The 24,180-nt window shown below is 45.3% G+C and overlaps 2 protein-coding genes and 1 long non-coding RNA gene across 4 annotated transcripts; 1 reads left to right on the forward strand and 2 right to left on the reverse strand.

The window, feature by feature from the left end:
- Positions 1 to 1,935: 1,935 nt before the first annotated feature.
- gtf2a1 (general transcription factor IIA, 1) lies at positions 1,936 to 8,916 on the forward strand. 2 transcript variants are annotated; one of them, XM_029141388.3, is made up of 10 exons: positions 1,936 to 2,052; positions 3,764 to 3,865; positions 4,160 to 4,346; positions 4,469 to 4,533; positions 5,161 to 5,236; positions 5,368 to 5,492; positions 5,666 to 5,770; positions 5,889 to 6,245; positions 6,547 to 6,636; positions 6,887 to 8,916. In XM_029141388.3, the coding sequence occupies exons 1-10, from the start codon at positions 1,951 to 1,953 to the stop codon at positions 6,992 to 6,994; spliced, it is 1,317 nt and encodes a 438-aa protein (XP_028997221.1). In that variant the 5' UTR covers positions 1,936 to 1,950; the 3' UTR covers positions 6,995 to 8,916. The 2 variants fall into 2 exon arrangements, with proteins under 2 accessions (XP_028997221.1, XP_028997222.1); XM_029141389.3 differs by having other exon boundaries at positions 1,981 to 2,229.
- Positions 2,753 to 3,758, reverse strand: LOC121202017 (uncharacterized). Its single transcript, XR_005897330.2, has 2 exons — positions 3,093 to 3,758; positions 2,753 to 3,002 (listed from the first exon to the last, which is right to left on the reverse strand). It is a non-coding gene; the product is annotated as an uncharacterized LOC121202017 (long non-coding RNA).
- On the reverse strand, positions 8,118 to 24,022 carry tshr (thyroid stimulating hormone receptor). The gene is made up of 10 exons (XM_029141387.2): positions 23,682 to 24,022; positions 19,907 to 19,978; positions 19,218 to 19,292; positions 17,742 to 17,816; positions 17,565 to 17,639; positions 16,996 to 17,073; positions 16,485 to 16,553; positions 15,726 to 15,803; positions 13,864 to 14,052; positions 8,118 to 13,586 (listed from the first exon to the last, which is right to left on the reverse strand). The coding sequence occupies exons 1-10, from the start codon at positions 23,849 to 23,851 to the stop codon at positions 12,146 to 12,148; spliced, it is 2,322 nt and encodes a 773-aa protein (XP_028997220.1). The 5' UTR covers positions 23,852 to 24,022; the 3' UTR covers positions 8,118 to 12,145.
- Between the last annotated feature and the right edge of the window lie 158 nt (positions 24,023 to 24,180).

Genomic DNA, 24,180 nt, shown 5'->3' on the forward strand with positions numbered 1-24,180 from the left:
TTTTTCACATGTAACACGTCAGAGTCATCGCCTTTTTGTTCTTTGCAGCTTTACCTCTACACATTTAGCCATTTTCCTCTCAGTCCTAAATATAGTAACCCAACAAAAGGCGCCCTTCCTCATCCCCCTCCTTTGCACCACTTTAACATGCAACACACAGTTAAACCCCATTTACTGGTAAAGTAGCAGCTTTGAGCGGGAGACTCTTTAATTTGCTCTCAAGGCTGACCCCAATCATTAACCTCACATATTTCCATCAACAAGGGTCTTATCATAACCATGCCTCTTCTGCCAGTTAATTATTCATTTGCTTCCTCTAATCATTTAAGTTCAATACTTGTGTCTTCGAGTCCAACTCAGCTTCCCCCTCGGGGAATGGGGGAAAAAAAGAGTTAAGTGTACCAAAGAGTTCCTCAATGTCTTATCAATCTCAGTCGTGCCATTTTGGAGCCGTGTGCCAGTGGAAGCCCATTCATAATTGAAGCCGAGACAGGCTTAATCTTGAGTCAGTGCCTCCCTGTGCAGCGTGCTCCCACCACCAACACAACTGGAGCTAGCAGCTCCTCTGTTGCTATGCAACTACAGCAAAGAAAGGGGGGGGGGTGCACTCTCTAGATCTTTAGAGGGCATCATGCTACTCAGTTACTGAGAGTGAGACTCAAAGGTAGCGACAACGTGCCTCAGATAACATAGCGTTACTGTTTGATCACATCTCTCAGTTTGAGAAGCAACAGCTAGTCTCAAAGCGCGTTGTTTACATCACCTCCGTTTCATTTCTTGAAGAGCCGGGTTACACGGATTAATTCAAAAGCGCATCCTCATCAGTGTGAGCTGGGCCTTTAATTTCCTGTCTGTGAAGTAAATGCAATGAATCTGCTTGAAGTAACATTTCCATCTCAGAGCAGGCAAACTGGGGTGCTAAGTGAATTGATGCAAAGAAAGAGCCGCGTGTTTCCTGGTCTATATCATCCATATCCACAGAATGACCAGAAAGGCAAGTTTCCATGGAGACAGAAGTGGAGGTAACACTCTCTTGTCAGCTCTCATTTATTGGAAAGCTTTATTTGGGGGGGGGGGTTCTCCCCTGGTACACAGAAAATGTGTGCGTTTTTGACTGAGTAAACAAGACCTATAGACAGCGCTCATCCGCAGATTCACTTAAACCTCCCTTTATTGGATTTCATGTTTAATAGTTGCATGCTGGGTGTGCGTGCGTGTGTTTGTGTCTGACTAAGGACTGGAGTCCTATGCGTTTTATGTTGCGTGATCACACTCTCGTGGCATTGTGGTGTTACTACATGGCAACGGCGTGAAGCGTAAACAAAGGTGCCGCAGTTCCCACATGTGGTATCTTCATACCACATTTGGCTGTCGCTACTGTCGGTTCTGCTGTGATCATGTGGGAAATTAATTTGAGCACGAGGACAACATCTGAACATCTGTACTGCTGCGCCTGTAAACACCCACCTGAGCAAAAGCAAGTTTATTCTAATAAAATATCTGAAAATAAGTGCTACGTGGAAGGTACAATGAAATGTGCAATGCTAAATTCACAAAAATACTACTTTTTAAATAGGCTTCATGGGATAAACAGGATGTGGCTTGATCAAATTACATGAGTAATTTGAGAGTACTAGAGAGAGCAAAGAAATTTGAGTGAAGAAAAATGCACTGGAATTTCATTTTATTTTATTTTTATAATTTTATTTATTGACTCAATGCAATTATAAATGACTGGGCATTCGATGACGGTATTAGCCTGCAGATTCCAGCTTCAGTTTTTTTATTTCCAGTTTAAATTTATGTTTTAGATTCCGTTCCTTTCCTCTTTCTTTCGTTTCATGTGTTAATTAAACGAACGTAACCTAGATGCGTTTCAACTACGTTTCCCGGCAGCACTTGCACTGACTGGCGATGATATTTCACAGGAAATGTCGCGCGATTCGCAGCATGACCCTGCCCTATGTCTCGCGCATTCGCAGCTCCATCGCTCAGTATATAAAGCAGCACAACGACGGAAGGAGGACGGCTGGGGATTCGCAGCCCGGGATTGTAAATAAGACCGCTTAAACTGTGTTTTATTTACAAAAGTGATGCCGGCTGTTTTACAATATCGTTCCCAGTTGTTTTAAATCGTTTTTCGTAATTTTTGGCTCTATTTCTCGCCTATTCCCGTGTGGTCTTTACACTACGCGTATAATGGCGAGCTCGGCTAACTCGAACCCAGTGGTAAGGATCAATCTCTCAGGATTGTAAGCGGGGAAAACGGGGGTAAAGTTATTGGAAAGCTCTCGACGAGCTGGTGTTTATTTATCGCAGTGTAACGAATCTGCTTTAACAAACACTAAGCTGCTGTATCAAATAAAAAAGGAACATTAAAGTTTAGCCAATCGGCCATTTTAATCAGTTTTCGAAACTAGATCACGTTAGTTTGCTCAGATGAAGCCATCTGGTAGAAGCACTGACTAATGTGCCAGAAGCTGTGTTTTGCTAAAATTAAAATAATAGCAAATGCTTTTTAAATTCAGGGATTATTATTAGTTGTAAAATGACATTTTCTGGTTGCAAGTTATGGGGCATTTCTTAAGCAACAGCGTTTGAATTGGTCGATGGTTGACTTACATTAGTGTATGATATTACTGAAAATGTCTGGTTTAGCGGGTTTAAATGTTAAATGTTTGGCGTTAACGTTACCTCACTTGGAGGTCAAAGCGACGTTTGTATCGCTGGCCGCTGCAATGATTAAAAGGGAGACGGTAAACGGTTTTATTTCGCATAACGTTTCAAATACAGATGTACGCAAAGCACCTCGCCATCAGCCACTGCGAATGAATTACTATATTTATTATCTCGCTTCCACAGTTAAAAGTATCCTTTAAGCGTTAAGTCGTCGGCGCTCAGTCAAACGCCTCATCATTGTCCTCCATTCCACGAGCAGAACGGCGGGACAGCCGCCCCAAACCACCGCTGTCACCCCGGTCAGGTCGACTGCCTCCCGCTCCCTGTCGACACCGCCACATTGTTAGTCAAACCCGGCCACTCATAAGCTACAACACCGCAACAAACAACCTCCTCCACACGCCGCCTCGCACCGCTCAAAGTGCGGGGCTGGCGGAGCGCGCAGCCCGCCGCTCTGTAAAATGGCTTCCACGTCTCCCCGCTCTCCGGGTCTGACCCTCCTCCTTTCCGCTGCCTGGTTTTATACCGCCATATTGGCTCTCTAATATAGACTGCCCGGGATGGGACGGTGCTACTCCACGTTACGTCACGCGCTCTACATATAAACACCAGACTGTGCTTTAAATAGTGGAGGAGCAGACAGGCCGAGGGGGAGGAAGGGAGAGACCGAAGTCCGTGCTGCGGACACCGGGGACGATGCGTGTCGCCGCCACCATAACGCTTTTCCGCGTTCGTGTCGCGTTGTCGCGCGCCGATAATCGGCGTGGGTTCTGTTGTTGGTGTGTGGTTACGTTAAACACGATCGTGACATACGTACATGCGCACAACCCAGACCTGCGTCCTATGGATTAGCGAAAGGAACCGGGCAGTGATGTGCAAGCGCTGCAGCCAAACCTCAGGGATTAGACTACAGTGCGTCACAGTTTAAAACGAATCAATTGAATATACACACAATGTGACCTTTTAACATTTTTGTGATATCACAAAAACTTAAAAACACACAGTCATCCGTGTAAAAGTAGTTACTTACTGGCAAACAGTGACGATGACAATGTTTTGTGTTTGTGTGCTTACTTCCTCTTAGCCTAAGCTGTATAAGTCTGTGATTGAGGATGTGATCAGCGAAGTGCGAGAGCTGTTCCTGGACGAGGGAGTGGACGAGCAAGTGCTTCTGGAGCTGAAAACGGTGAGTGCTCGGCAGCGTTGTTCCTGTGTGCATCCATTAATGGGGAAATGAAGTATCATTAGCGCGAGGACATGTGCTTTATTCAGTCTGACAACACATTTGAAGCTTACTATAGAGTGATACATGTTTATAATCTGGGTAGACAGGTTATTCTTAATTGTATCATCTGGAAGTCACTTTGTTAAATAGTAAAATTAAGTTTAGGGAAACAACAAACACATCACATCTCCCAATATACTAATACAATGACAGCCTGCTGACAAAGACCCCTCTCTGACGCTGTGTCTTCTTCAGCTATGGGAGAACAAGCTGTTGCAGTCCAAGGCGGTGGAGGGCTTCCATACCGAGGAGCAGGCAGCCCTGCAAGCGGCTGCACACCAACAGCAGCAGCAGGTCCAACAGGTCCAACAAGTCCAGCAAGTGACCCAGCAAGCACAGACCCAGCAAGTCATCCTGCAAAATGCTCCCCAGCAGCAGCAAGGTTGTTCAGTCCTATCAACGCCACTGTGGTTAAGGCATGCTGCAGTGTACGAGTAGAAAAATGAAATAGCAGTTAAGTTTGAAGAATACCATTGGATGACTTGTTGCTGCTTCTCCCCACAGCTCCCCAGCAGCAAGTTATTGTTCAGGATTCTAAGATGCTACAGCACATGAGTGCAACAGGGATGGTGAGGAGACATGTCTGTCACACAGCTGTGCAAAAACTGATCGTAGCCTGTAAGAATCCGCCGTATTAACAGATTTGTTCCAGGATCTGCTCCAAGTGGTTCTTTTTGTTCAGTTCATGTCCCACAAAATTGTGCTTTGTGAAAAATTGTGAAGTTTTTATCGGACAAAACTGAAAGGAAAAGGGGAACAGTTCTTTTTTTTTTTTTTTTTTTTTTTTTTTTTTTTTTTTTTGAAAGAATAATTTAAAACATTGTGTTGATAATTTATAAATATGGAGGTAAACCAAATTTTTAATCCTCTAGCACCCTCCTTGTATTTTTATCACAGTGAAATCATACCTTGAAATTTAAAAACTATATTTTTTATATTAAACTGTAGAGTTATTGTCCTTGTACTGTCTGATACTGGAATGTCTGACAGAGAGAGGTAAAAGCCACAACAGCAGATAATGAGAGGCTTTGTGGAACTAAAATTATATTTTGACAACCCTACAACAACAACCTTTTAATTCCATATTCTTTGAACCCTACAGTCATCTTCTCATAAGCAGGTGTTGTGCATGTGTTTCTTTTTGCATTGTGTCCATTCAGGGATTTTATTTTTCATGTTCCTCTTTCCTCCTCTAGAGTGCAGCAGCTGCTGCAGCAACCCTTGCTTTGCCCACAGGGGTCACTCCATACCAATCGCTCATCACCAGCCAAGGTAAAGCGCTCATACAGTTACATGTAACCACGTTGTTAATTAATGCACAACTTTTGTCATTGTGTCAAGTTACTCCAAGGTCCTCTGGTGGTCGCATATTAATGTGTATCTATGTTTTTGTGGTGTCTCAGGTCAGATCCTGCAGGTGGTCCGGGCCGCCAATGGGGCTCAGTACATCATCCAGCAGCCACAGCAGCAAATCCTCTTGCAGCAGCAGATGCAGCCTGGTGGCGTTCAGGCACCTGTCATACAACAGGTATTCCCCATCTCACACACACTGGAACATCTAGCTTTGTTCGACAGAAGTCAGTTTGAGTAATTTGAGATTTAGATGAACCTTTGATGTTTTCTAAGTATCAGTTTGTTTAGTTGATATTAAGATGAGAGCATCTGTAAAATCTGAACTCCCTCTGATTTCTGTTTATCCAGGTCCTGGCTCCTCTGCAGGGGGGCCTACCCCAGCAAACAGGAGTCATCATCCAGCCACAGCAGATTGTCTTAGCTTCAGGAAACAAAGTACCAGGCAATACACAGGTCAGTACTGGTTCCATGTTATAATGATTCAAGGTGGCAATCCAGTTTTGTTAGTAGAGGATTAGTAATGAATATTATTCGCTAATCCAGCTTCTTTCCTGGGTATTTTTACCATTAGGTGATGCAGGCAACAGCTATGGCAGCACCGACTGGTCAGGCAGCAACAGCAGCTCAGGTCCAGCAGGTCCAGCAGGTCCAGCAGGTTCAACAGGTTCAGCAGGTCCAGCAGATCCAGCAGGTCCAGGTCCAGCAGGCTCAGGATGCTGCTGTCTCACAGGGTCAGCCACAGGCTCAGCAGCAGGCACAGCCCCAGGCTCAACCCCAGCCTCAGGCACAGCAGCCTCCCATGATGCTGCAGGTGGATGGAAATGGCGACTCCTCCTCAGAGGAGGATGACGATGAGGAGGAGGAGTATGACGAGGATGATGAAGAGGAGAAGGACAAGGAGGGGGGAGAGGATGGGCAGGTGGAGGAGGTGGGTATTGCAGGAGAAGGTTAAGCAAATCATCCTATAGTTATTGGAGAAGGAAATTAATAGGTTTGTGCATTATGTTTAATATCTGATTCCTTCATTAGTGCTTCAGTTGATCAAAAAGCTCTATTCTACAACACACGTCTATAATAAAATATGTCCTATCGCTAGTGGATCAGCTGACATCATGTTTATCTGTATGTGTATTTACCATCTATGGATTTTTAGTCAACATATAGATCTGATGTTTGATCATGGAGACATCCTGGAAATTCAACATTGTTTAACTTTGTCTCCTCGTCAGGAGCCTCTGAACAGCGGGGATGATGTCAGTGATGAGGAGGACCAGGAGCTGTTTGATACAGAGAATGTAGTGGTGTGCCAGTATGACAAGGTAAGAAATGTAAAGCCTCAGGTTTGTTCTGACCCATCTTTGTGTTCGAAGTGCAGTGTTTGAGCCCTTGTTATGTATTAACTGCTATTTGTTGTTCAGTTAAGGACTATAGCTAACACACTCACTTGTGTGTCTGGCTGAGTCTTGTGTGCATGGTCTAAAATCATTAGACTGTATCCACTTCATACTGAAAGCGTATCCATCTGTGCTCGACGCCCACGGCATTAATTTCCTTCTCTTCGCTCCCCAGATTCACAGAAGTAAGAACAAATGGAAATTCCACCTGAAGGACGGGATCATGAATCTGAATGGCAGAGACTTTGTCTTCTCTAAAGCCATTGGTGATGCAGAGTGGTGAAGCCGGAAGGAGAGGAAAACAGACAAAGCAACAGGAGCAGGAACTTCTATCCAGTTATCGACACTTCAGTATCCTTCCATATCCTGTGACTGGATTCATTTCAGGAAATGTTGTCTGAGTCTTTGAGATCTCTGACAAACCCAAAGGACTGTGAGGTACTGTAAAAAACAAACTGTTGTCAAAGACACTCAACTGGCCTTGCAAGATGAGAGTCCTACAAGGGAAGGGAGCCTGTGAGCAGAGCGTTGTTCCTTTTTTTTTCTTCTTCCTCCAGGCTTCTCAACCATTTTTCTTGAGAGAATTCAACCTTTGGAAAGCAAGAATTTCACATGGTACAGGTGTAGTGGACCAGTGTGACCTGACCTGCCGCGGGAGGTCACACGTCATTTATTCTAATCCTGTAGATGAGACACACCACCATAATGCACTGTAGTCAGTTGACTGGATTGACTCGTGTCTACACAAGTCCAAACTTAGTGCCACCAGTCAAGATTGCTGCCTTTTAGAATGGCCAGAATCAACTTTTTGGCTTCTACTTTTTGTTGTTGGATCGTAATTCTGTTGATGAAAATGGTGCTCCAGAGTGTTTTATGTGGTTAACATATTCTTTTAAACATTATTTAAAAAAATCTTTAATGAAGGGTTAAGGTAAAGAAGCTGAAAGTTACAGTAATCTCATTAATATTGATTAAGAGTTCAAGGCATTTTAAAAATCTTTTACGTGCTGAAATTTCCCTCATTGGCTTCTCTGGAGCTTCATTCCACCTTTTATACAAATAAGTAACACAAAAAACCCACACACGCAAAACAGAACAAGTGATTGTTGTTTAAGAATTGTACAAAACATTCTCAAGTTCGTCCTGTCTGTGTTTCTTCTTTTCGAACTTTTAGATTTCTGCAGCCGTCTGACATTTTGCACTGTCCGTTCCTCAACCTGTTGTGAAATTGGTCAGGTTCATCAGTACCCACAGTGTGCGTGTGTGCGCGTGCGTGTGTGTGTGTCACCATTTTTCTGTGCAGATTCAATTTTGCTTGCACACCCAAAAATCTAAAACTGTCATAGTTAAAACAGTTTAAAGATTTCAATGGTTTGTTTTTGGGCACAGTCGTGTCCTTCTGTTCATTTTTTTTTTGTTTGTTTTTCCTATTTATTCCTGGAAGTTGATGATTTTTTTTTTTATGAAAGCCGCACCAAACTGTGCTCTTATAATCTTATAAGTGTTCCTTTTTTTTCTGTTGAATGGACAAAGCTGTACAGCGCTGTGTTCTAAATCATTTCGTCCACTGCGATTTTCTGTGCTTTTATTTTATTCATGACTTTTAAAATGAGAATATTTTCTATCGAAGTGAGTTTAACTCTGGGGGGGCGTGTGTGTCTCTGCAGTTTGTTTTTAGCCTGCCTCTGTTGCAGCAATTTGAAATAAAGTACATTTTCTGACTGCCAATTTGGTTGTTGGTCAACTCTGTAAAAGAGTAAAATGTTGTAAAGAAACTACATTAACACAGTTTTATGCAGATCCAAATCTAAACTCCCTAATGCAGGAATTCATTGGAATAAATTATTTTTTTTGTTATATTAATAATTGTCATTTAAACTACATTGATGCAAACAGTTTCTGTATTAAATAATACACACTGTTAATATGAAGAAGTTTGGTAGCTTTCGATGATTAGTTCCAAAAATCCCACTAGATCACATGTTGCTAAAGTCAATCTCAATCGCTGGATGTTGTGTATGTGCCTTTTAACTTCTTTTCAGCTCTGGTGTTTACAGGTGATAGGTGACTATGACTTGCTATGGAATTGTGTGCTTAATTGTTTAGTCGCGTGTGTGCTTGTTCTAACTGCTGTTGCAATTACTTTACGTGTTGTTTATTTTACTCATTTTAATTTTTTTTAATTAAATCATGTTTGAAACAGAACTTCGACAAAATGTCACTTCTGCCTTTTTCCTTTTGTAAATTCTCCTCCAGTAGCTCCTCAGGTCACCCCGCAGCGTGATCAAATGACATCATCACCACCAACAGCAGCAGAAGCCACGATCGAAGTGGTGACACAGTGAAACTAAACGTTGACGTTGGCTCCTGAACAATATCAAGCAATATCAAGTGTTTTCATTTAAAGAACATACTGTTAAAATCGCTTAACTAAATATTTAACCATCATTATTACTAGAACACATTTACTTTGCGTTTGGCTAAATGTTAATAAATACATTTTTAAAAAATAACATTGAGCTATTATTTGTGCTGGATATTTCCCCCCTAAACGTTATGAATAATTTAGGCTACATCAAACATTTTCCCATGATGCTCTGCCATAGTTTTCATCTTCTGGCAACTGCAGACATAAATTTTTAAAGTAAAATCAGCTGAGCTTATCGTTCCACCGGCTCCTTGGCACCTGCACAAATACCCGTGAGGTGAATGTGGTTGCGACGGCTAACTTAATACATTTCCTGTGCGTCTGCTTGTCTTCATCTGGGCTTTTCTGGCTGTATAATCCAGCATCTGGATGCTTGTCAGGGTTTGCACAGCATGGGCGTTCTCCCTGCCTTTCCTGTCATTTCCAGCCAAACCCTCACAATCCCTGCGTATTTCCTCGCTGGTAATTAGGAGATAAAGGTGTGGTGCTGTTTGGGATTAGACCCGAATCAGAAACTACATGGAGATTTTTGCCCTTGATTGTAAATGGATTTGAGGCAGGCTGCCACTTCTACAATATATCACCCTTCACAAAGACGCATTCAGCCCTGAACAGACCTACTGTAGATCAGGAAAAATGTATCTCTGGCTACTTTTGCTGAAGTGGGCCCTCGTGCTACTCCTGGGCACTCAGACATAAGAGTCTGAGCTGCTGGTGAATGAGGCTCGTAATGAGGCCCAGGAGATGTCTGGCTTGGAGTGTAAAGCTTTCTCTGCTTAGCAGCGCCAGCTGACGGTGGCTGCCAGTAAGCTGCGGGGCAAAATAGAGTTCGATGGCTTCAGTGGGATGTAGTATCCCGGAATCTGGCATGTTCAGTTTATCAATGCAGTGTCGGAAAAGGGTTACTGTATCTGGGACAAGGAGGCTTGAACGTCCTTTGAGGTGTTTTTATTTCATTCACTTGCTGGTGACTGTTTTATGACACAACCTTTAAAGGAATGTTCTCTTACAGGGCTGATTCCAGGTTGTCTAGGTGTGTTCTTCCTGCTGTTAAGTGACTAGTTAGCCCACCGCTTTTGCATTTATTGCAAATTGTCATTATTGAGTCACGGATATGAATGTCTATGTCTTTACTTACTGACAAAGCCACAGTTCACTCTATTAGTCATGTGAGGGTTTTCTGTGTGAGAGAGGAACTTGACTCTTCAAGAGGGCCGAACATGTGTGCTAGCCCGTGGACCAGCGCGAGGAATGACGTCACTAATCTAAGGGTTTCAAGTTGCTAGGAACAAGAGCTGGACGGACACTTTGACTTTCAAAACGTGACCAAGCCTGAAAGACCGTCACTTTCTCCTCCTGCTGTACTTGACTCCAGCAACCTGCATCTCTGGGTCCTACTCTGCTTATTTGAGGAACGGCCTGGAGATGGGTTTATTTGTAATACTGGAAGAGGAATGATGAGGCAGCCCTGGGAACCAGCTACACGAGGAATGTCAAAATAAATCTCATCCTCGAGCCTTGATCGGACTGTTCAGCCCTTTTTGCCAGTTTGTGTGTGTTTGTGTGTGTGACTCTCTGAATGACGATCCTTGTAGCCTCTTGGAAAGTGACATGAAATCCAAGCGAAGGTGTCGTCTCAGAGGCGTCGGCACGCGTCACCGCCCCCGCGCCTGGGTGTTCGCTGCCACAAATGCTCGATGACTTCGATCACTACAGACTCCGACATTCACACACTCATGAAACAAGCATGGTCTGCGAGTTAACATTAAGTGGCACAAAGACATAGACATGAAGCCGTGGAAGCATTCTGTTGATGATGATGATGATGATGATGATGATGATGATGATGATGATGAGACTAGAAACCATTCCGAGGCTTTTATCAGTTCAAATTCAGCCACGCTTTGTCAACACAGTAGCGTGATGTTGAACTATATTTTCCATACTGTTCATCAGTCGGACCACATTTATTTTAAACAGTTTTGCGGCCAGAATAAAAAAAAAAAACTACCTGAAATGATCCCTCTTTCCCGGAAAGTTCCCTTCACCCGCTCACCCCATTCATTCTGAATATTGCCTTGAAAAAAATGTCACCCCACGGATGAAATGTTAACCAGATGTTAAGCCGCCATTGGCAGAGGGCGTCCTTTAACTCGTACGTTACAGCTGTATTTGCTTTAAGCCCTCTCGGTGACGACGGAGCGATCGCTGCTGATGGTATAAGTCACGCGCTTCCGTAAGAGGATGGAAAAACACCACAATCACGTTGGAAAAACAACCACGACATTCCAGAGCAGAGACACAGCCTCACCGGCACAGTATATATCTGTGATTATCATACTTGCAGTAATTTGCAGAAAATGGCTAATACTGAAAGTAGGTGCACGTGCAGACGGCACTTTGCTGCATCGATGTGAGAGGAATTTAACGTTCATAGTAACATACACACACCAATGCAGGCACACGTTTTACAGATGCAAGAGAGTGATATGTCGGTTTGGTGCAGAAGGAAGTCACACAGAAGTTCAGTCCGCTTACACTTAAAACCGTTCAACATCACACTTGTGTAGTAGAACAAACCAAAGTTACTTTTGAGTTTCAGGTAAATACTTGACAAATGTATAAAATAGTGTATTTACATTATATACAGAGGGAAGTCTGTCCTTGACGTGCTTGTATGCTGATGCCAGACTGCAAAGACAGTTTCAATTAAACTCCATGTGTAACTGAAAAGATTTAAAAATGGATTTTATGCACTTTGAGTTTTTGCATTGTGAATAACCTTTGTTATAACTAGTCCACTGGAACACAGAGTGGGATGAAGTCTAGCTCATATTTCAGTGCCACTTGATATCCTCCAAGAACTGGAACAATAGGATAATTGTGAAAACAGGTGAATTCGGCCCGAAAACTGAAGCAGGTACAAAATAGAGTTAAATATCCAAACAGATCTGTGGACAAACACCTGGAGGTCTCTGGTGTCCCGCCTGGACCTGTCCCGGTTTCCTACCTGGAGCTGGTGTCCAGACTGTGGCTCTCTTCTGGTCTCTGCTGGTCGACCGCTTGGCGTCCGGGGCACTTCTTCAGGTGGATGACCTCCTCCTGGCCACTGCCTCCTGCTTTTTCAAGCGCGCCCTGATTCCTACGGGCCCGACATGTTCCGCTGCTGCCCTTGGACGACACCGTCTGACCCCGGAACAGCTGCGCTCGCTTCTGACACAGGCCCACCTTGCTGAGCAGGATGAAGACGTCCCCCCTGAAGGCCTTGGTGAAGATGGCGTAGAGGAACGGGTTGGCGCAGGAGTTGAGCGGGTAAAAGAGCACCAGCAGGATCTTGGAGTTGGAGACGGTGATGAGCGGCTGGTCCAGCACAGCCGACATCGCGTAGAAGGAGATCGGCGCCATGCACAGGAAGTCGGTGAAGATGAGGACGGCCATGCGCTTGGCGATGTTGGTGTCCTTGGACCCAGAGCGGTAGTGAGGGTTGTGCACCGCGCAGTAGATCTTCAAGTAGCAGGCGCAGATAATGAAGAAGGCCAGGATGTTGAGGAGCAGCACGCACAGGACGTAGACCTCGGCCACCGTGGACTGGGTGTCCATCGGGAGGCAGATGCTCACCTTCTGGTAGCTGCTCACCCCGAGGAGCGGGAGCAGCGCCAGGACGAGGCACGCGAGCCAGCCGCCCAGCATCGCGGCGGCCGCGTGGTGCAGCCGCAGCTTCCGGTCCAGTCGCATGGCGAAGGTGATGGCGTACCACCTCTCCAGAGTGATGGCCGTCAGCGTGTAGACGGACAGCTCGCTGGCGAAGACCGTGAGGAAGCCGGCCAGGCCGCAGCCGGGGCCCGTCTGCCAGTCTATGGCGTGGTTGAAGTACTCGGAGCGCGTGTGGACGTCCACGGAGGCGATGAGCAGCAGGTAGATGCCCATGCACAGGTCGGCGAAGGCCAGGTGGCACATGAGGAAGCGCGACACCGACAGCTTGTAGTGGCTGGTGAGCAGCACCAGCAGCACCAGCACGTTCCCCACCAGCGCCAGGAGGCTCACGAACCACACGGACGCCCGCAGGAAGCCGAACCCCATGATGTCCTCGCACGGGTTGAACTCGTCGGGCGCCGGGGCGCAGGCCACCTCCTCGCCCTCCTCGCACACCACATAGTCGTAGCGGCTGTCGAAGTCCTGGCCGGTGTCCTCCTGGGGGTTCTTCAGGGTCTCCCCGAAGCCCACCCCCTCGTCGGGCTGGCCCCCGAAGTAGGCGTGGTAATGGAGGCTGCCCTGGGAGTCGCCGCGCCGCCATTCCTGCTGGGACTCGCCGTTGTGCGGCTCCTGGTCCGCGGCTGCTTCCACCACGCTGTCTTCTTGGAGAGACGGCGTGCGGAGGGGCCCCACCGAGCGCTTGTGATGCTGGTCATAGACGGCAGTGAGGTTGCAGATGATGTACTCCAAAAAGCTGAAAAACACCACAAAATAACACCATCGTCTATTAGCAAGAGCAGCAGAAGCCTGTACAATCCCTACTTACGCTAAGTGTAGAATTAAGAGAAGTTGGTTTCTCCTTTGGAGTCATTACTGGTCTGACTCCAACTTCTTCCTACAATAACAACAATGAGTGGCAGTAATTGCGGCAGTTCTGTAAGGAGTCTCGCTGCAGGTGAACGTGTCACGGGGTTGATTCAGTCTCTGCCAACGTCCACACCCAGAAGAGCAGCTGCCCGACACGCACTCACCCCCGCTTCTTCTTGAGGCTCTTGAAGCCGCAGCAGTGGCTGGGGTAGGTGAGGTTGGCCGTGGTGAGGTGCCTGAAGGTCTTGATGGGCGGCAGCTTCTTCAGGGCCCAGGCGTCGCGCGCCTTCAGCTCCCGGAGCGACCCCATGCCGACCGCCGGCAGCGAGCTGATCCCGGTCAGAGACACGTCGCTGGAGGGACAGGAAGGAAAAGAAGCAAAGGCACGATTCGTTTCATCGGTGTAGTATCGGCGTATTGGGATGTTGATGAAGATGAGCAAAAAGAAGGTTTTCCTCATGGGGATTATTACAGTTTACCACTGAATCTCAGTAACATAAGGAGTAAATGAAGCCAAGCTAAATCCGTAATACGGTTGATACCATGTAATTTTATGTGTATCTCTTCCCATACTATTGCATGTTAATAAGAAATCCTGAGCCGCGAGCCGTCATGTGTCCGACTGGAAGTGATGGCACGCGAGGGGGAACCAGATACGATGAGGCCGGGAGAGCTCCTAGATGGATTAAACAACACCCTCCATCTGTTTCCTGCAGCTCCGCCGTCACCTTTTAGCAATTACACGCGGCATTTCTTTGCGTCCTCGCCGTCGCGCCGAGACCAGCTGAAGCTCATCGGGACAGAGACGTGCAGGGGGACTGGCGATCTCACCGACATCCTGCGTGGTCCCATTATCGGGACATTCCAGCGAGCAGCAACAGGCGCCCCCCTCTTCCACAGGCCGAGCTCTCGTTTCTGCTTTTGCAGGCGCTGATTAATTTGATTAAATAAAAGCAAACGCAGTCCAAACCGCCTGCTGAGGTCTCATTCTGCCCACTCCATCGTCCCCTTCACTTTCCTCCCACGGGGCACGTTGTGTAAGGCTTCAATAAAAAAAACCAAAACAAAGGCAACTCAGACCCCGTGAGCGTCGCTCGCATTCCGTCATTCCCAAATGTTTGAGCCATGACATCATGGAGGTGACCTCACTCAGGACATGACCCTCAGCGCTCAGATCAACCAGATACGTCTCTGAAAACGGGGAGCAGAACTTGAAAACCTTAAAGAATCAGTATCGGAGCAAACGTCGGAAGCTTCTCCGTCGCACGCTCGTACAGATAAGGTTTCCCGGTCTAGGACACAGCTGTGGAGCGGTGATTGTACCCTTTGATGACGTGCTACCCAATCCCACAGACATTTCTCATCCAGTCTGCAAATTATAAAGGAGGAAATTGTTCAAACCAAACCTGACATGGTGTGAATAATCTAATTACAAAACTATGTTATTTAGTGATACTTCCAAACTGCTTTGCCATATGTTCAACTGTATAATGATGGGAAATGAAATCCAAAGATTTTTATGTAACCGTGGTGATAATCAGATTAATTTTTTTTTTAACATTACTTCTGAAGTATGATGTAATATTCTGCTCTATGGGTCAGAAAACGAATCATTGCTTTTTAATGTTGCTTATGCTTTTGTTTTGAAAGGTCAAAATCTCCTCAAGGTCCTTGAAGCTCACCCCTGCGGATTTGATCGACTCATTTTAGACACTTATGCAAGATAAGTCTTTGCTTGCCCAATTTAAACATGGCTGCGCCTCAACTCTCCAGCAGAGCATTACTAAGTAATCATTGTGACAGTGGGGCGGATACATCTTACTGTCTTCTTTATCTGTCTGTGATACTGACTGGTTTTCTGTCTCACAGTAAACAGATCTTTCTGTATTGACCTGCCCTTGGTGTGTTTCTTCGAGCTGCTGGTAGACAGGATGCAGATTCTGTCAAATGTTTGTGCGTGGTAACTGAAATGCTTGCGTTTAAGCAGGACTGGCTCATCTTTGCGGTATCACAGCTTGTCACTTACAGAAGCATGGGGCCGCTGATGGTCCCCGCAAACGCCTTGTCATCCATCCTGGTTAAATACTTATTCCTGTGAAGGTCGCTGGACACGGGGACACAAATTCAAGCTGATTAGGAGAAAAGTTGTCCTTCACATTTCAATCAGACTGACAAATGGTGTAATATTTTCCCAAGCTTCGTTCAGCCACAGTGCTGTGTTTATGTCCTCTCATTTCAAGTATGAGACATGAAAGAGAAAAGTCTCGCCTGTTGATTTAAATTAAATAGCATAAGAAGAAATTGCGCACTGTTTCTCACTACACGTATCCCTGAATCCCTTAAATCTAATAAGGATAATAGACCTGTGAGGGGTGTGTTTGTCTATGTCACGCTGTACTGAGATCAGTTCTCCCCTCAGAGCAGAGCAGCCGCCAACACAAACACCCATGTGGTAAGAATCACTAGCCTCTGACCGATGGCTTAATTAGCGTCTTATAAGAAACCTGGGCTTTGTGTAGGTGTTGTAAAGCAGCACAGGGGTTATGGTTAACATCAGTAACAACTCATATCCTCGAGATTCAGGCCAGTGGGTGACGAGACGGGCTAAATACTGTAGCATATGGAAGAAGTGCTCACCTGTTCCCTTCTGCGTGAAAATGTATTTGATGCTGAACATACGAGTGTGTGGCAGACACACGCGCGACATATGAAGCGCAACTGTAGGTGAAATAAAAACTAAACTAAAAAAAGATACATGTTTGTCCATTAAGTAGCATGAACCTACACCTGATCCAGCCTGGTGCCATTAAAGGCATGATGCTGGACTTCTCTGAAGCCGTTTCCATACAGCATCCTGGAACAGAAAATATCATTCATTAGAATCTGTTTAACTTATCACTTGAAGGAAAACACTTCCATCTGTTGGTGCCTTAACTATTTTTCATCAATAGGATGATATAGTGTTTGTTTTAGATGCTGCTGTCTATGCAGCTCCATTGCTGTGTATTAAATAGTCCTTCAGTCCTAAATCTAAATGCATGTGGTGTTTGGTGAGTGTCAGTGTCTGTGAACTCTCTATATCTCAGTCAGACTCTTGCGAGATCAGCATGAGGACATGTTTTCAAGGTGAGGTCACTTCTGCTGATCCCCCACTTCTTCCAGTTGCTATTTTAGGATTTTGGACGAATTAAGGGATAAAGAGTTGTACACTCTATTTACTGCACTACTCATATACACTGAATCTATTTACATTTGAATTTACTGTGTTTCTATGTATCCAGTGCATGATAGCTCACACTGTCAGTACGTCGCTGGTGATGCCGCGGAACGAGTTGGCCGGGATTTCAGTGATGTAGGGGTGATCTACAATTTCCCTGCAAACAACAACACAGAATACAGAGGATATTAAGTTGGGTCACATATTCAACCCTTTCCCACTGGAAAATTGTGTTGAATAAGATATTTTTAACTTAAGTGGCTGACTGGAAAAATGTTATTAGATTGAGCAGGTATGTGACAAAATGACAACAGAGATGTTCATAATTTAATAAGGACGTGTAAAGGTTTACAGATGTGGAGACAGTTGTTACCGACTGAAGGGGTCTTGTTAGTTGTATAATATCTCCACATTTCCCATAATTCCTGCTGTGCTGCACATAAATATCTTTTATTGCTCATCAGTCTTGCAAGCAATGCAAAGTAAGCAGTTAAATTAGAAATGCCAGAGTGAAGATTGACCAAATTCTTTTCTCCAGCTCTACTCATCATATGAAACCTGAACACTCAGCTCGCTGTGATTGAAAGGCTTGTTTGCGCATTTTGATGTGTGCCAACCGTTGTGTTCTTGAACGCTGCATTTACTTACAACATGAAGTTCATGTCATTAGAGTGGATGTTGCTCAAGTCAGGGATGCGAGTAAGGCCAGTGTTGAAAATCCCCCTGAAGAGCACAGTGATATGAGATAAAACATGTACATCAAATTCAGTTTGAGCTGCCATAATGTCATCGATATATTAAATCAATACAGAGGAAAATACTTACAGGTATTTGAGGTTCGAGAGATTCTTAAAGGCCTCCGGGTCGATGTAAGTTAGTCGCTTTGTGTTGCGTATCTCTCTGGAAGAATAAACAGGAGCATGAGAATGTTACTGAACACTTCAGACATAAACACAAAGAAGCAAAGACCAGAAGCTTCATGGCCACTCTAAAACACGCCTGTGTTTTAGAGTAGGGAAGCCCCGTGTGCACTGCCAGGCCCGGAAGAAGCGTCCAATTAGCATTTTAATAGTGTGTTTATTCTGGGAGGACCGAGCACCTCTCACAGCTGGCTGAGGCCGTGTGGTGCTTCGAGAATGTGTGTCCTGGCTCTTCTTCACGCCGGCCACAGCGCACAGACGTGCTCGTCGCTGGGAGGGAGAGCTTGATCTTCTCAGGGCTGCTGCTGTTTTAAGAAGCTCAGACAGTGTCGCCTAATCAGTAATATTAATCTGTATCAATGTGCATTTTTTACTGAATTTTAAAGCTGGCGCTTCCCTTTGAGGCCGCTCTGAATTCGCAGCACAGGCTGCTGTCCTACATAGATCCACAGCTGCAGTCGGCCTCAAGCAGCCGACAGGAAACAGGGCATTAATTTGTGTCTGACCCTGAAGGAAACCTGAGAGAGATGCCATTATCTGATGTATGGCACTCCACCACACCAATCAGTGGCAAATAGGCCCCGAGACGTCCAAAGTACACTCCCAGAACACAGATACAACCCTCAGCTAGCAGATTGAATTATTGTTTCTGTCTGTATTTTGATATGTGGAATTAGGAGGCCAGGAAGGAGGGAGTGGAAGTAAGGATAATTAAGAGAGAAATGCCAGCAGCAAAATGAGCCACACACACACACACACACACACACACACACACACACACACACACACACACACACACACACACACACACACACACACACACGTGCATCAAGTCAGGCTGAATGAATCTCAACTAAATCTGCACAGTTAATAGATACAACCACCAAATGCATTTTGCAAATCGCACGCACAAACTACTGCGTTGTGCGATGTTTCGACTCGGAGCGAATCATTCGCGTAGGCAGGAGGTCTCGCAGTAATATGTGAAGCGCTGGGAGGGGTTCTGCTAGGAAGTGTGTGGTCCACCTGGAGCCTCGGCCATAAATCTCCATCCCATAATCGAGACCAGAATGGAGCTGGAGAGTGAAGAATATTGGCTGCTCTTTGGCTGGTTTGCTCTAACGCGCTCATTAGACCAGCAACGGAAGCACTGATGGGTTGTTTTCATTCATTTCAAAACTATTTCCTATCCATTCTTCTCATATTTAGGAGTAGAGCTATTTCTGTGGCCTCGTGTATCTGCTTCGAACCGGTCTGATGATGAAACACGCTTCCACCTGCTGCAGGCAAGGTTTAAAATTAAGCATTTTCCCCTCCAGTGAACAATAAAGTAATCAATAAAGCTCAATAGAGAGCTTGCCCTTTCCCTTTAGTTACTCACATGTGAGTGATTTTCCTCAGGGTGTGGAATGAGTGTCTCTCCAGCCTCTGCAGCGTCACGTCTACTGATATGTATCTGAAAGACATCAGCAAAGCTCCGATGGTGACTGTAATAGCAGCATCTAAGTCATCAGTCATCACTTATTATTTCTATACTATTTAAATAAAGCGTGAGTGCTGCACAGTTTAGAAAAACCCCATAACAGCGTTCACTGGCTTGAACCCAAATAACTAGTGCTGTGGAGACGCCGCCTCGGACCAAAGCCTCTCATCCACTTCTGTCACGCATGACTTGGAGGCAGACGTGGGCTCAGCAGTCGAGGATCAAGGCTCAAGTGTCTAGTTTACCTCCACACACGTCCTCCACCTCTACTGGGAGCCTGATTCACCGCACGCCCAACGGGCCCTGCAGGAACACAGTACCAAGCCAACGTCCAAGCCTTAAAGGAATGCATTACCACTTCCAGCTGCGATTAGGGGCCGGCGGTGATGCTAAACAGAGAGCACATCATTTGCTTGGGCGGGAGACAAGTGGGAAACGAGTCGGCGTTTTGGAACTGGGTTGGATTTCAGAAGCGACTGAACTGGAGCAAGTGGAGCAAGGCGGGTGAACTTTGACCGACCCCCGTAGGAATTAATGCAGAGCGCGCGCTTTATTAGAGCAATGGCCCTGGATGAAGCGTCACTCACATTCTTGAGACGTTGACCAGGTTGGAAAAAGCATCGCTCGGCACAGATAGCAGACGGGTCTCGAAAAGCCATCTGATAAAAAGAAGAAACATTTTAGTCTAGGTTAGTTTAGTATCATCTGCTCGATCGAGGATGTTGTTATTACATAGGTACATATAAAAGAAAGAGGCAGTATTGTTATCAAATGATACATGTTGCACACAATTTTTTGTGCATTTCTATTTTTTTCATGGATTTTCAACAGACTGTGATTCTCCATCCCATAAAAATGAGAAACAGATGATTTGTTATTGTTCTGTAGGTGGCAGCAGTACGCTGGACAATACACATCTCCACGCTGTGGATACATTTGCACCAAAGTCTGCATTTTCCATGTGAAACCATAGGTTGCAGTGAGCTATGAGCTCTGACTTATAACTCCATCACCCGACCGCAAGCCTTTCCTTGTGTAAAGAGAAGAGGAACATTATGGTTATTTGCTCTGCTGCTCAGCATTAAATGAGAAGATCACCAACAGCCAGTGATTCTGGGTAACGAAAACACAAAAGCGTATCTCCGAGGATGTTGAACATTCCTGAAGAGTACACGCCGGGCACATTTTCCACTCATCCTGCTGCTAAAATCAAATGTGGCGTTTCTTCTTTCGTCGCGGTGGCCCGAGGGCGGAATCAAAACGGAGATGCAACTTTCGGCTTCCTGTCCCGACCGGTCTCGGCTGAACCCACCGCCACCGAAACAGCAGGCGAATTGCGAGGCCGCGGGCCGGACTGAGTCACGCTCGTATGCGAAGGGGCGCTCACGCTGTGCGGACGCAGGCTTTGACAAGCTCAAACAAACAGAGGGACACAGAGCAGAGCCTGACACCAAACACCCTCGGCTCGGCCACGCTGGGTTCTGGCCACACTCAGAACCGCGCGTTTTCACATTCAGCCCGGCTGAGAGGCTTCAGGGGAAAATGACTCCCTCGATTTGTCATTTTGGACGGAATCCGAAGAAAACAAACAGGTTCCCACTTCAAACAAATTGAGTTTGAAGTGGGAAGAATCCACATAATTATTAATAGTGTCAACACTGACTTGTCAACAGGTGTTTACTATGGGCTGTGCGTCATTTAGGTGCATTACGACCGGGCAGACACTGGATCGGTTACATATTCAGCGTCTGCTTCCACGTCTGTGATGCCTCCAGCGCAAACTCACCGGAGCAATTTTCAATCAGCTGCTGAAAAGGCCTAATAAAAGGTCACATTTCTACTCGCTTGCTCGTAAAAAAACTGGGCGATTTCTGCAGAATGTGAGGCAACGGCCGCAATTTCCATGACACGATCCACTGGTACGAGCGGTGGGGACCGTCGGCAGAACCCAACATCTCGGCTACGTCTCATCCTGGTCATTTTCCCACTCTGTAGCTCACTATTAATCCCAGTGCTCATCTGTTGCCATTTAGCAACATCAGGCTCCCACGCCTCAGATGGGTTGATGAAACGAGAGGTCGAGGGACAATGAATATCAGAGGTTATCGCATGTTTTAAGTCCAATCCAAGCCTTCTGAGGTTTCTGAGAGGCTGCGGCTGCCGTGCGTTCTCCCCTCCGCTCCCTTGAAGTCTTTTTTCCCTCTTAATTATTCTCAAATGGAAGCCTGTGGGTGTTTGAAAAATGTGCCGTAAAAGGTAAATATTGTATTTGAATGCATCGTCCAGACGCAGCCGGGAGTCACGCTACGCAGACTTTGGAGAGTGTCTGTGCTTTCCTTTCCACCTCTCTGACTCTCAGTGACACGTGGAGTAACCCCGGTTCACACAGACAGGGCGCACAGCTCTTCTCTGCATTCACAGCTCCATGTTCTGTTTTGGGATTTTCAAATTTTTGCATTCGCTACAAAATGGGAACATTTGACCTAACTTCTCAGCGCATCAATGAGAGAGAGTGAGAACACAAATCTGCATCAATGTTCTATTAAATAATGTCAGGATGAACTATATAGGTAACAGCTTGTCTTCTGAGTTTAAAAGCAACACATTCTTCCTACCTGCATCTTATTAATGTCTCATTGTTATTTTCATAAAAAAAACAAACTATCAATCTACACTTACCTGAAACTAACTACAATCCAAGCAAGTTCAATAAGAGCAAACAATGATGTGGAATATTAATATGGAAATTATGAATATGGACATATTCACAGATAGGTTTCCTTGGCAGAGGCAGTAAGACATGAGACAACAGCCAGTCAGGCTTGGCCGGACCGGACCTGAACCCCTCTGGGCTGCACGGGGCAGCGGGGTCATTGGTTCCACCGTGCGTGTACAACAAAATCAAACTCCCTCACGCCTCATCTGCTGGAACATTCCCCTCGATGCACAGTCTATTTTGGACTTATTCGGCAGGTATTTTTATCAGGCCGGAGCCGGACCAGTGTTTGGTGGCATGCTTTCATGTCTTTCTGTCCTCCTGAGGGCTCTGGGTAAACTCTGGGCAGGAATGTGAGGAAATCGTACGGGACGTCAGGGCACGTGGACGCCTGAATTGGAGCAGTGGTCGGGAGATAATTTTATGTGATGGGTGCAGAGTGGGGTTTGAGGGCGAACGATGGAGCGATCCAGTAAACTGTAAGAGAGGAATGAGGATCATCACGTGACAACACAACGAGCTTCTCCTTAGTTTGAGTCAGTTACCTTTAAAGAAAACTGTCTGAGTAACAGGTGTGAAAACCAACATCCAAATTATAATATTGTCTGTTTTGTCTGTCTTGTCCGTAGTTCATTAGAGGTGTGTCCATTACACACTTTGAAAGCTACTATTTCAACCAGTTGCTCTCTGTTGCATAATCTTTGGTCTGTTTCTAATAAATTTATGACCTGCTATAATTTTCAGAGATGACCCTGAGAGATTACGACTTACTGGCCCCCAGGTTTCTTGTTTTGGCTCCTCGTCTAACAAAAAGAACAAAGATCAACTGTTGGCTGTTAGTTTTTAAAGAATTTGTTACACTCCACTGCAATTCACTTTTTGCAAACCCAAACAAAATGCTTTTAGAGCCTCCACGCCTCTGCTTTTTCATTACTGTGTGTATAAATTTACACTTAATTTGGCATTGCACCACATGAAAAAGAATCCAAAGATAAAAGAATTACAGGAATATTCTGTCCCTCACATTGTTGGATTGAACGATTATTTTGAAACTAAATAAGAAAAGGAATCAAGAGATTAATTTAGATTAGTTGCAGGACAGTTGTAAGTCAGTATTTGCTACTACTGTAAGTTTAAAGAAACCTGCAACTGTGTTTTAATATAGTGAATTAAATTAAATTAATTAATTAAATTCACTTTTTAGTAACATTTGTACTTTACTTTCTGTCATTTCACATAACAAAGGTGGATCAATTTCATCAAGCTTTTAAATAAGATCTACTTATTTAACAATTACACCCACTACTCATTATTCTTACACTGAAAAACCTGTAATTTATGTAATAACTTGAATATGCTTTTAAGACGTTTTCACACCACATTTAACACCGAAACCAGAATAAAAGATCACACTGACAACTTGAAACGTGTTAGTAAAACTATAATAGATGAAATGATACCTTGAAATGGAATAACTGTTAAACATCACAGACAGCTCTAAAGTCCCTGTGGGAGCACTTTAAAAGAATATTCATGATATTATAATGGTTTTTCCTCGGGTTCGGGGCACTTTACATTCAAAATACATGAGAATAAAAAAAACCTGTAAGATCACTTTTACAGATGCGTTCTGCGCGCCTACTTACAGCGTCTCCGTGCTGGCTGGAAACCTGGGGAGAATATCAATGTCAAAGCAGGAGATCGTGTGACTCTTCCACTCGGAGCACTCGCACACTGCGGGGCACGACGCAGCCTCCGACGCGGTGCTGACGGGGAGAGCGACGAGCGCAAACAGCGCGCACGCTATCACCTGCATGCTGGAGAGATGCTCCGAACGAGACAGATCTGCCTCCTATTCCCGCACGTGGGTGGATGACTGTCCCGGCGTCCACGGTGACAAACACGCATCAATCTACCTATCTATCACGTGTTGGTTGACCCTCAGGTGGAGGCAGCTGAAGTCGGTGCCGCTGTCCATACAGGACTATGTGTGAAGTTGTGAAGGTGGTGATGCTGTGGGACGGGTTTGGAGGTGGTCTACAACTTGAGGGGATGGATTTCTGAGGCACTCTTGTGTTTGACTGCAGAATAGCCCTTTTCCTGCGACTAAGAAAGCATTTTTACGCAGCTAATATAATATAATAT

The sequence above is a fragment of the Betta splendens genome, chromosome 24 (assembly GCF_900634795.4).
Source record: "Betta splendens chromosome 24, fBetSpl5.4, whole genome shotgun sequence".
Classification (NCBI taxonomy): domain Eukaryota; kingdom Metazoa; phylum Chordata; class Actinopteri; order Anabantiformes; family Osphronemidae; genus Betta; species Betta splendens.